At 47.1% G+C, this 11,893-nt stretch overlaps 2 protein-coding genes across 2 annotated transcripts in view; one reads left to right on the forward strand and one right to left on the reverse strand.

Moving 5' to 3' along the window:
• Window positions 1-4,565, reverse strand: part of TTC38 (tetratricopeptide repeat domain 38) — a gene marked incomplete at its 5' end in the record, with an annotated part of 22,394 nt that extends 17,829 nt beyond the window's left edge. Inside the window, 4 exons of the mRNA XM_083800572.1 lie at window positions 1,661-1,832; window positions 2,192-2,273; window positions 2,889-2,966; window positions 4,140-4,565. Of these exons, the coding sequence (XP_083656698.1) occupies window positions 1,661-1,832; window positions 2,192-2,273; window positions 2,889-2,966; window positions 4,140-4,565 (758 nt within the window). The remainder of the gene's footprint in view (window positions 1-1,660; window positions 1,833-2,191; window positions 2,274-2,888; window positions 2,967-4,139) is intronic.
• PKDREJ (polycystin family receptor for egg jelly) lies at window positions 4,564-11,494 on the forward strand (the record flags this gene model as incomplete). Its single annotated transcript, XM_083800524.1, has 1 exon — window positions 4,564-11,494. One exon carries the CDS (start codon window positions 4,564-4,566, stop codon window positions 11,428-11,430), a length of 6,867 nt encoding a protein of 2,288 aa, XP_083656650.1. The 3' UTR covers window positions 11,431-11,494.
• Between the last annotated feature and the right edge of the window lie 399 nt (window positions 11,495-11,893).

Below are 11,893 nucleotides of genomic sequence, written 5' to 3' on the forward strand. Positions count from 1 at the left end.
GTTATCTGCTTGAGGGTAGGAAGGCTCTGTAGAGTGATCTGGGTAGGCCAAATCAATGTGCTGAGCCCAACTGTATGACATGCAACAAAGCTAAATGCCAGGTGCTGCACTTGGGTTGTAACAACCCCATGCAGTGGGATAGGCTTGGGGAAGAGTGGCTGGAAAGTTGTTCATCAGGAAAGGAACTAGGGGTGCTGGTTGACAGCTGGCTAAACATGAGCCAGCAATGTGCCCAGGTGGCCAACAAGGCCAATGGCAACTTGGCTTCCATCAGGAATAGCGTGGCCAGAAACACTAGAGGAGTAATTGTCCCTTTGTACTTGGCACTGGTGACACCACACCTTGAGTACTGTTTTCAGGTTTGGACCCGCCCACTTCAAGAAGTATACTGAGTTGATGGAGTGTGTGCAGAGGAGAACGAAGCTGCTGAAGGGATGAGAACAGATTTATGAGCAGTGACTGAGGGAACTGGGGCTATTTAGTCTGGAGAAAAGAAGGAGGAGGGAAGGAGTCTTGGCTCTCTACAATTACCTGAAAGGAGGCTGCAGCAAGGAGGAAGTTGGTCTCTTTTCTCAGGTAACAAGCGATAGAACTCAACAAAATCGTCTCAAGTTGTGCAATGTGCAACAAATTTGTGCAAATGGTCTCAAGATGTTTAGTTTGGATACTAGGAAGAATTTATTCACACAGAGGGTGGTCAACCATTGGAACAGCTTGCCTAGGGAAGTGCTGGAGTCCCCATCCCCGGAGGTATTTAAGAAACCTGTGGATGTCTCACTAAAGGACCTGGCTTAGTGATGGGACTTGGCAGGTCAGGCTGACGGTCGGACTTGATGATTTTGAACATCTTTTCCAACCTAAATGATTCTATGACTCAATAATTAATCTAGCTTCACATGCACACAGATATCTTCCCTCTCCTCTAGTGGGAATTGATCCCATAGTAACGGCTTCGGTAGCTTCCTCTTTACCTTTGCTACAAAATACATGAGGTAAACCCATGTTCACCTGTTTGTTTGACGAATAATGCAAGTGAATGATTAGCCAATACTTTCTACAGTGCAAATAAATTCATCATATTCAATGGAACAGTAAGTCTTTACAGCACTTCTGACACTGCCATATCCCATTTTTCAGAGGAAATCTTTTTTGACATAGGAAGACAACAGAGAGGAGAAGAAAGGTCTGTTATAGACTTTGCTTCTGTGGGTCCAAGTCTGTATTATATTATACTGGACATCAGAGTACTTAAATATTAAGTATCTTAGTTCTAAACCATTTACTCCACTGACAGATCTAAGACAGATTTAAAACAAGGAGTGCTTCATGCTTTAAGAGAGGCCATACAGCACTTTTCCTCCTACGGTTCTGATGGCAAACTAGTCATGGTGATACAGGTTGGGGAGATAAATTTCAGCACAGCCACCAACATTGCACATTGATCCTTCGCTAGTTGTCTAGCTAGACAGCTAGGCAACACCACTCCCCAGCATCACCTCTACCTGTGGTAGCTAAAACTCTTCCCAGTCCTTTACATGTGAGGAAAGCGACAACAGAAGAGCAAGCGGGACACGTGCTAAGGCGGTACACAGCAACAGCAAGGAGATTCTGAATGACAAAACCAGCTCCTGTCCCCTTCCCCATAGGGCTAGACACTTACCCATGGGCAAACATGTCCAGCGCTGATACGTGAAGCTTCTCCCGCTCACTCAGAGGCTGGGATTTTGACAGTGTCATCATTGTTCTCATTGCACTGTCCAGCTCTTTGTTGAGCCGCACTGAACTTCCAGTACCAATCAACTCCAAACCATTAGCGATGACATGTCCCATTGCTAGAGAAACCAGCCCATTACAACTTGAGCCATACAGAACTGTAGGAAACTCATCTCTACATAAGCATTAACACAGTTTTGTTTTGTTTTAAAATGGGACTGATCTGTAGTGACAGGGGACAGAAAGGCTTATAAGCCTGAAGTTTTCTAGGCCTTTCATGATAAGCATTTAAGAAGACTTCAAATGAAAAGAAAAACACAAAACCAAACACATCATCCCAGCCTGCTCTTGACTATAAAGAATCTTTACAGAGTCTGCAACCCACTGCTTCCCACTTGCCTAAATGAAGCACGGTTAACACAAAGAGGCAAGGAATTATGCAACACTTTCCATACTAACCATTAAAGATTATACTTACTAAAATTTGGATCTGCTGCTTTTAGCTTGGAGAGACATCCCTCAATACCCCCGAGACCCTCATCATTGGCCCAGGTTGCATACTGTAAAAGAGAGAGACTGTGTCAAGGAATCCCCAATGACATTGGGCATCTTCTCCTTCTCCCAGCCACGTGAAAGTCAGAAGCAAGACAAATGATAGCAGAGAACCTTTACATTCAAATACAATTAGCTCAGTTAGAAAACACAGAAGCTGCTTTCTTTAAGGTAGCCTGGCCACCAGCAGAACTAACAGCCTTTGTTCTCTGTGCAGCTTATGTCAAGTGTTTGATTCTCCAGGGTCCAGTGGGATGAGCACACTACCCTCCCACAGCTACAGTGTTTGGCATCACTCTCTGCTATGAGGGTTTTCTGCTGACTGCTAATGGCTGAATTCAGCCCGATTTGAAGAACACGTGTGAGAACATAACATTTCTGAGACCACAGCTTACCTGTCAGACTTGACAGCCAGTAGCTAACCAACACACATGCTACTGGAAAGAACCAATGCAGATACATGAACACAAACACACACACAGTGATTGCCTAATCATGCCTTCCTCAAGAAACAACTCAGTACAGCTTCTGTCTAATCTTTCAGCTGTTAAGGAATGTAAAAATCAGCTACACCAAAGACTGTTTTATGCACAAGTCCCTTCAGACCCCATTTTTCGTCATACCTGGGTGAGCACTGCATCAAAGAGTTTACAGGCTTCATTGCTAGCAGTGGACAGGCCAAGTCCAGCATCCTGCCAGGCCTGCACAACAAACAGATGAGAAATGAAGGATTTCACACACTGAGATGACAGACTTTAAAAAGTGGTGATGTTCTGATGTTTTTCAACTGTTTATTTTTTTTTCAAAACAGGAAAAAGCTGTGAGAACAATGTTAGCAGATGCAGACACTTTTTGTGCACCTGTACATACATCTCAATTTGTTGGGTTAGCAGTGGGGATAAAGAACCAAAAATTATACAGCCTTTCAAATTCTACAATTTATACCTTACAAGGTGAGGACTACACTTAACTCCCTGCAGACAAACTTGGGCTGGTTCCTCTGCTGAAGATACACCTTGTATGAAACAGTGACACGGGAAAGGAAGACCCCAGGTTTCTATATACAAAAGCAATACTGCCTTTTCCCAAACAGGATGGCCACACAACCACCACATTTGTCACCTCACTACCTTAGGGGCTTCCCTTCCCAACTTACTCACCTAACTAATACTGTAGTTGTCAAAACTTTTAGAGAGCCTCGCAAAGACATCTTTTCCAACAGTACTCAAACGCTTTCTTTTCTCACTGATTGGTTTAAAGGCTCACATCCCAACACTTCTAGTACTTGAGTGTCCACCTTACAAGCCTGGGAGACTACGAATCTGTGACTGAATGAAACCCAGGAGAGCCGAGTAGGTACAAGGTAGACGAAGAGCTTGTAAAGCAGCCATCACCTTCCTTTTTCACACATGCTGGCTCTGCTGTTTCCTGCGCTCATTTCCCCTCATCCTCCTCCCTAAACCCAGAACAGACTGTCTGCTGGCAGGCTTCCTGAAGGAAAGTGCAATTGCCTCCACTCCTTTTCCTGCTTTGCCTTTCCTCTTTTGGGCCAGACCAAAGCCTTGCCCTTGCTGCTGCTTTCCTGCTGACTTTTCCCTTCTAGCGGCGTCTCTGCTGCCATGCCAACCGGCTGTGAGCGATCAATCCCCTTTATTCCTCTGGTTCCGTGCGGCCGTTTCGCAGTGCTCTGCAGAACCTGCGGCACCCAGAGGAGCTTTTTGCTTTTCTCCCCCAGCCCCGGCCCCGGCCCCGGCTCCGGCCACGCTGCCCCGTGGGCTCTCAGCACCCCCGGGGCTCCTCCGGCCCGGCCCGGCCCGGCCCGGCCCGGCCCGGCCCCTGGTCGCGCCGCTCCCCTCCCCTCCGCCCCGCCGGACCTTCCAGTCCCTCAGCGGCGCCATAGCTCCGCCGCTGCTCCTCGGACCCGGCCCTCGCGACTCGGCAGCTCCCGGCCCGCAGGAGGAGGGGCTGCGGCCGGGGAGGGCGGGGACGCCAGAGGCGGCGGCGGGGCCGGGTTGGGGCTTCTCAGCCCGCCGGCGCCGCTCCCTGCCGAGCCCCCGGGACCGCCGCTGGGGCGCACTGCTCCTGTCGGCCACGCTGGGCCCGGCCGCCCGGGGGCGCCTCTGCAGCCCGGCGGCTTTCTTGCCCTGCCGCCGGGGCCGGGGGGCAGGGGCCGGGCTCCGCGGAGCGGGTTCCGAGCTGTGGCCGTTAGACCCCGCCGGCGGCTGGGGCTTTTCGGCTGGCTCCCGCCCTGCCGACCGCAGTGCCGGTGCTCCCCGGGGCCCTCGGGGCGCTGCCGCCATGCCTCTGCACCCTGCTCTCCTCCTTCCGCTGCTCGGCTTGTTTCTCCAAGCCCTGCTAGCCCCTGCTCCCCGCCTGCAGCCACCACCGCTGCTGCTCACCTGCCCGGGCCCTCACGTACACGTCTCCCGAGGGCATGACACTCAGGGCTGCGTTGCATGCCCGGGGAGCGGCACTGTGACACTGCGCTACCAGCCGGCCCCAGGAGCGGGACCCAAGGCCGAGAAGGGAGGGATGCAGCCGCCAGCCCCACCACACTGCCTCTGGTACCTCAACTCAGCCCGAGCGACGAGCACATCTGGCTGGGCAGGGCAGGTCACGCTGCACACAGGCCTCCCGAGGCCTGGACACGTTCCTCTGCCCGCAGCCTCTGGCCTCGTCACGGTGCAGTGCTCGTCCAGTTTGTGCTCGGCACCCACGTGTCTTCACCGCAACATCAGTGTCGTGATGCTGTCAAGACGTGCTGTCCTCAACAGCACAGGCATGTGCAGCAATCACAGAGGAGGTGCCCCACGGTTGGTTCGTCGCTCTGCACCACCCTTCCACCCAGAAGAAGACGCAGGACTTGTGGCAGAAGGGAGCGGCACCCCGAGGGGACTCGTGCCAGCTCTCTTCAGGCTCGCGGTCAGTGATAGCACCCCGAGAACAATGGAAATGGCGGTGCTTCGACAGGCAGCAGCCTGTAAGCTAAACTCTGTCATAATTCAAAAGCCTCTTCACATGTCTGTCATACATCAGAAAAGGGGCATGACTTTCTACCTGTATGCCAGAGTGCTAGTAGACTGCAGCCTCAGCTTGTCTATAAAGCCGCAGTGGATATTCTATGCTGTTCCGGACATGAAAACGAATCCAGACTGGGACAAACCTTTAAATGTGTCCTTCCTGCACGGTGCAGACACGGTACAGCTAACTGTCCCCGGTTGTACTCTGAATTACGGCACGTATCAGGTTTATTTTACTGCTACAGTGTATGTGCTTGGGACTAAAAGATATTTCAGTCGCACGGACAGAGTTTTCCTTCAGATCGAGAGAAGTGATCTAGTGGCAAATATCGCTGGAGGCACGTACCGGACAGTGGGTTTCTCGGATCGTTGGACTCTTGATGGCTCCGCGTCCTACGACCCCGATTCGCAGGAGGTGCTCGAGGGAATCATGTTTACTTGGTACTGCACTAAAAAGGTGTCGGACTATGAGACCATGAAAGTTAGCGCAGGACAGAAATGTCATCACTCCCAGAGGGACTTGAAATGGCCAACACCTACGGGTTCCATTCAAGCAGTGCCACCAGAATTCCTCTCAGGAAACGCTGCATACCACTTCCTTCTGGTCATTCAGAAGGACAGTAGAAAGAGCTATGCCAAGCAGACCGTAGACGTGAAGCCTGGCTCCCCTCCTCTTCTGGCCGTGGCATGCCTTGAGAACTGTGGCAGCACTGTCATTCCGACGGAGAGGTTTACATTGTTGGGAAAATGCCTAAACTGTCCAACAAAGAGCCAGCCAGTCTACCTCTGGTCCCTTTGTTTGGAAAACTCTACCGAAATCCGCTTTGACTGGTCTTCCAGGACTTCAACGGGCAGGTCTGGTCCTTACCTCTCTATACATGCTCTGACCTTTACAAATACTGCACATCAGTCATACACGCTGCTCTTAAAAGTGACCACTCGGGGCGGTGGGTCAGCACTCTACAGATATGCATTCAGAGTGAATTCTCCTCCCAGGGCTGGAAAGTGCAGCATCAGCCCACACCGGGGTACAGCCTTTCGGACTAAATTTGTTGTCCAGTGCAATGGATTTTCCGACAGCAACTTACCTCTGACATATAAAGTAATAGTAGCTTCTGATGTATCCCAGACCGCCAAAATAAGCTCAGTGGAGAAAAACACTTTTGGCACCATTCTGTACATTGGCTATCAGCCTAGAACTCCTCCATCTTTCCTGCCGGTTGGCATGCCCTCTCGGAAGTCTACTTTGACCCTGTATGTTCAAGTCAGTGATTCTCTTGGGGCATTTACCCAAGTGAGCTTATATATCCGAGTGGAGAACCCTGTGAAGAGTCGACCACTAGCTGTCATCTTTCATGAAATGCTTGCCTCAGTGAGCGGTTTAAGCGCACCCATGACAGCTTATCTCCAGACCGGAGACTATTTTAATGCTGGTTATTTGGCTTATCTTGCAGCCTCAGTCCTCAACTATATTAAAGCTGCACCAACAATCCAGATACCCAAGGCTCAGTTTCGGGAAAGCCTGATTAAAACAGCTCTAAATATTTCGGTTGAGAGCATGATGGAAATCAACCAAGTAGTTGCCTCCCTTTTTCAAGTCACAGAGGAACCGGAGGAAGTGAACATTCGTTCACAAGAGATTGCCATTACAAAACTGACCGAAGTAACGAGAGTGCTGAAAATACAGAGGAATGAGAGCCACTGGTCTGAACAAACAGAAATTCAGACCAGCGGAATACTAAGGTGCTTGTCCAACATCCTGAGGGCTGCTCTTCTGCCTCGCAGGAATGTCAATGTTGGTGGAGTCATGCAAGTCTTCTCCATCATGGAAAACTTAACAGAGATAGTTTTCCAGGGCAAAGTCCCCGGAGAGACAGACACTGTCATGGAAACGAAAAACTGGAACATCACTTTGAAGAAGGATGAAAACTGGAATGTCACCAATGTGTTCTCAGCCACAGAAACCTGCAGGAATTGTTTCTATCCAACACTGCAAAAAGGACAGAATTCAAGTCTGCCCCGCAACGCTGTCATTTCCACTGCAGTTTTTGAGTTTGATGAGAATCCTTTCCCATGGCTAGGTTACACATCGGAAATTGCAACAACCGTCTTGGGCTTCAAGATGGCAGAGACCAAGGCTAATGGAGATCTGCAAGGGATCCTGCCTGAAGAAGCGGACATTCTTATTGCAAGGAAGGATACTGAATCATCAACTTTTCCATTAGCAGTGGGACCTGATAGAACAGAAACCTACACTACTGGAGGATTTAGTCTTGAAGTGAACAGAAATACCAAGATTATATACGTCCAAATCCTGACAAAATTAAAAGTGACCTTCCAGGTGGTAGTGTTTACAAACACAAACATCACTCAAGCTTTTCCCATAGCCTCTTTTGATTCTTTTCCCGATATGCCGACGGTTGCAAGCAAAACCAAGATGGCTAATGCAGACTGTAACATCAAGGCTCCTTATGTTATCTGTCTCCCAGAGTCACTGCTGAAAGCTGCAGCTCAAGGAAGTAGTGCCGAGAGTCAGAACATCTCTATTGTCTTGCTGACGCCCTACCTTGCAAGGTATCCAACCACGGGGCTGGTGAGCATCAACATTTTCAGTGACCAGTGCTTGTTTCTGGGTGGAGTTCAAAATCAGTGGAGGGAAGACCTGTGCAGGCTTGGCCCCTTGACTGACTGGCAGAGGGTACACTGCATCTGCAAGATGAAGCAGAGTCACAGAAGCCTGTCAGTTCATGTGGCCTCAAATACATCCACATTTGACATCAGGTTCCTGGCAGCCAAAGTAATAGTTACTCCCAACACTGTGGACCTGGAGAAAATGCTCATAGCAGACATCCCTAAAAATCCTGTGACACTTTTAACGGTGCTCTTCATTTTTGCAGTCTACTTGTTCTTGTCCATCTGGGCCATGCAAAAAGACAGGGCTGACAGGGCCAGCAAAGACAAGATTATAGTTCTGCCTGACAACGACCCCTCGGACAAAGAGAGCTTTTTGGTCACCTTATACACAGGCAGTCGCTGGGGAGCTGGAACCAAAGCTGACGTTTTTCTCCAGCTTATCGGTCAGAACGGCACAAGCGATGTCCACTGCTTACAGCACCCACAGGTTCCTTCTTTCCGTCAAGGAAGCACTGACTGCTTTCTCTTGACTACCGGGGAACGCTTAGGAGACATCTGTGCCTTCAGGGTCTGGCACAATAACAGAGGCCCATCTCCTGGATGGTTCTTAAGCAGAGCCAAAGTTGAAAACACGTCCACTCGGAAGACCTGGTTCTTTATGTGCAGGAAGTGGCTTTCTCTCGACAAGGGAGATGGCTTACTGGAAAGGACATTTTTTGTCACAAACCCCAAAGATCTCCTACCCAGAAAGGACTACTTTTTGATCCATCTCTCCCATAGTCTGACAGAGGGCCATCTGTGGCTCTCGATTTTTGCCCGTGTTCTTAATGGCAATTTCACCAGGCTCCAAAGGTTATCTTCATGTTTAACAATGTTGTTATTAAAGCTGCTCGTTAACATTATGTTCTTTAATGCTGACAAGGAAGAACAATCTCCAATACACTTGAGGTACTTGAGATCGATAATAGTAGGAATTGAATGTGCTTTGGTTACGATGCCTGTGGAGATGGTTATCATTGCCTTATTTAAGTATTCCCAGAAAGACCCAACCAGAAGTCCACCCCTCCTTTCTGGAAGGCTTAAAAACTGGAAGGAACCTTTGCAAAAATGGTACCTCTCAGAAACTTCAGCACAATCCAGGAATAATAATACCCTGGAGAACTTTCCTGGTCCCAGCAATGCACAGGGCCCGCTGCCTCACCAAAGGACGAGCAACCAACGAGCTCCCCAGAACTGGAGCAACTCCCCCGTTTCTGAAAGAGATGCAAATGCAACTGGAGCTGAGGAGCAGACGGCCAAAAAGAATTCCCCTCCAAAGGCTCAGGCCTTGCAGAGAGGGCCACCATCCAATTCCAGTTTCAATAAAAACTCTGCAGAAGAAGGGGGCAACTTTTTGAAAGAAATCAAGCCGCTAAATGTCACCTCCAGGCCCTTTCGCAAGACACCACAGGTGGTTTTTTCTTGGTGGTGCGTCTACCTCTCGTGGGCATTGGTTATAGCTGTAACTGGTGTATCGTCATTTTTCATTGTACTGTATGGTTTGTCTTACGGCTACCAGACTTCAATGGAGTGGTTTTTGGCATCAGCAGCCTCCTTTATTCAGAATGTGTTTTTCCTTTCTGTCCTAAAAATCGTTTGTTACTCAGCTTTGAATACACTTCGTCCTAAATGCTGTGAAAACATTCCATGGTTAACTCAGGAAAATCATTCTGAGATTAAGCTGGACAAGGAAACACTGAGTGAAGATGAGATGAGGGAGAAGCGCTTTAAACTTGCCCAAATCAGAGGCACCAAGCAGTATAAGCCTTTAGAAGCTGATGAAATTGCAAAGATGCTGAAAAGGGCAAAAATTAAAGCCAAGGCTTTCATTTTCATACGAGATTTCATTAGCCACCTTGTCTTTTTAGCTCTGGTATTACATTTTGCCTATTCCAGTGAGAACACCAACGTTTTTCACTACAACCAATTTATTCAGAACCAGTTCTCTCCCAGACTCTCCCCTGTGGACAAGATAGAAGATATTTACACGTGGATGGATGATATCTTCTTGCCCTTGATCCACAACAACGTTCAGCCTTCCTTCCTTCCTGAGAGCTGGTCCAAAATTATTGGTTTGCCTAGGATGAGGCAAATACGGGCTAAACAGACTGAGAAAAAATGTTTCCATCCTCACAGCTTTGTAAATAAATTTGTGATCAGCGAAAGCCACTGTCTTCACAAATACGGCAGGGACACTGAAGAGAAAGGTGACTATGCTGGCAGTTGGTCAAAGATTTCCAACCAGTCTGTTTCCAAGGATGCCAGCAGTCGGCTTGGGTTTACTTACCAGCCAAACAGGACTCCGTGGAGTTATTACTCATTTGGCAATTTGCACACATACAAATCCGGAGGTTACACCTTTTACTTTTTCCCCGAAGAAGGAAGACATAATTCAACAACAAGGCTGGATTTGCTGCAAAAGAGTCATTGGATCGATGAAGATACGTGGGCTCTGATCATTGAACTAACTACATTTAACTCCGATGTGCAGCTCTTCTGCAGTATCTCAGTCATATTTGAACTTTCGCACCTGGGGATCATAAAACCAAGTTTGTCAGTACGCTCTTTTGCACTCCCCATTTTTCATCAGCAAACAAAAGGTCAACAACTGCTTTTTGTTGTTTTTGTTGCCTTTCTGTTCATTTACATTGGAGATGGCCTTTACATCATTGTGCGAGGGAAAAAAAATACTAAAACCCCTTCTAACTTAATTAATTTTGGCTTAGTATCAACATTCCTCCTTTTTGTTCTTTTAAGGGTCCTAAAGTTTAAGATGGGAGCTGATATAGTGAAGTTCTACTTACTTCACCCAAATGATTTCATTCCTTTTCATGCAGTTTGTCATTTAGATCAGATTTTAAGGATTACTATGGGCTTCTTGGCATTTCTTGTAGTTTTGAGAACTCTAAAATATTCTCAATTCTTTTATGATGTGCACCTGGCACAGCGATCAATCATGACAGCTCTTCCTGTAATCTTCTCTATGGCTCTTGTATTGGTGGTGTACCTCTTTGTATTTATGGCCTTTGGCTACCTTGTGTTTGGCCAGCATGATGACAATTACAATAGTATGATTCGCTCAGCTCAGACTATATTCTCTTACAGTGTTTTAGCTTTCAGAGATACTGACTTTTATTCCAACAGGTTGCTGGGTGGTCTGTTCCTAGCCTCTTTCATGTTCGTGATGATCTGTCTTTTTATCAATCTTTTCCAAGCTGTTATTATATCTACCTACAGAGATATGAAACAACCTGTATATGAAGAACCATCTGATGAAGCCCAAGCAGTTGCTTTTGTATTACAAATGCTTAGAAAGATACTGTGTTATCTGATCTGTAGAACAGCCAAAGCAAGTGAACCCAATCTTTTTCACAGCGTGCTCTATGGCCAGCCTCAGAAGAGATGTCAGCAACATTTAGGCCTCAAGAACAGAAAAATAAAAGGAAAAAAAATGGTTTATCTTGTCATATGAACAATGCAAGATTTCATATTCCAGGTCAACTGTACTCTGTAATACTTATGTTTACTGTTACACTTATGTTTCAAATAAATGTTCATAAATACTTTTATTTTCATAATATTATTTTCATAATAAATTATTATTATTATTTTATTTTCATATCTTTTTTTTGTATGTTTTAACATTCAACCCCTTGCTACTGATTGTGCTTAGAGTTTCTCAGCTGAGAGAAATTGTGCTGAGAATTTAACATGGTATGACCTGACAATTAAAATTATTCATATCGCTGCATTTGTATTTGCAGGCAGATGGCTTCGTTAACATCTAACTTCTGGGCATTAACATTTGGCTGCAGAATACCATTTTATAGAGCCTCATTTTTTTTTTCTTTTAGTAGAATTGTGTATTTTAAAACTCTATCCCCATACCAGTCAGTATATTACAATCTGTAGATGAAGACTAACCAAGGTAAACT

Source organism: Anser anser (genome assembly GCF_964211835.1).
Source record: "Anser anser genome assembly, chromosome: 1".
NCBI lineage: Eukaryota > Metazoa > Chordata > Aves > Anseriformes > Anatidae > Anser > Anser anser.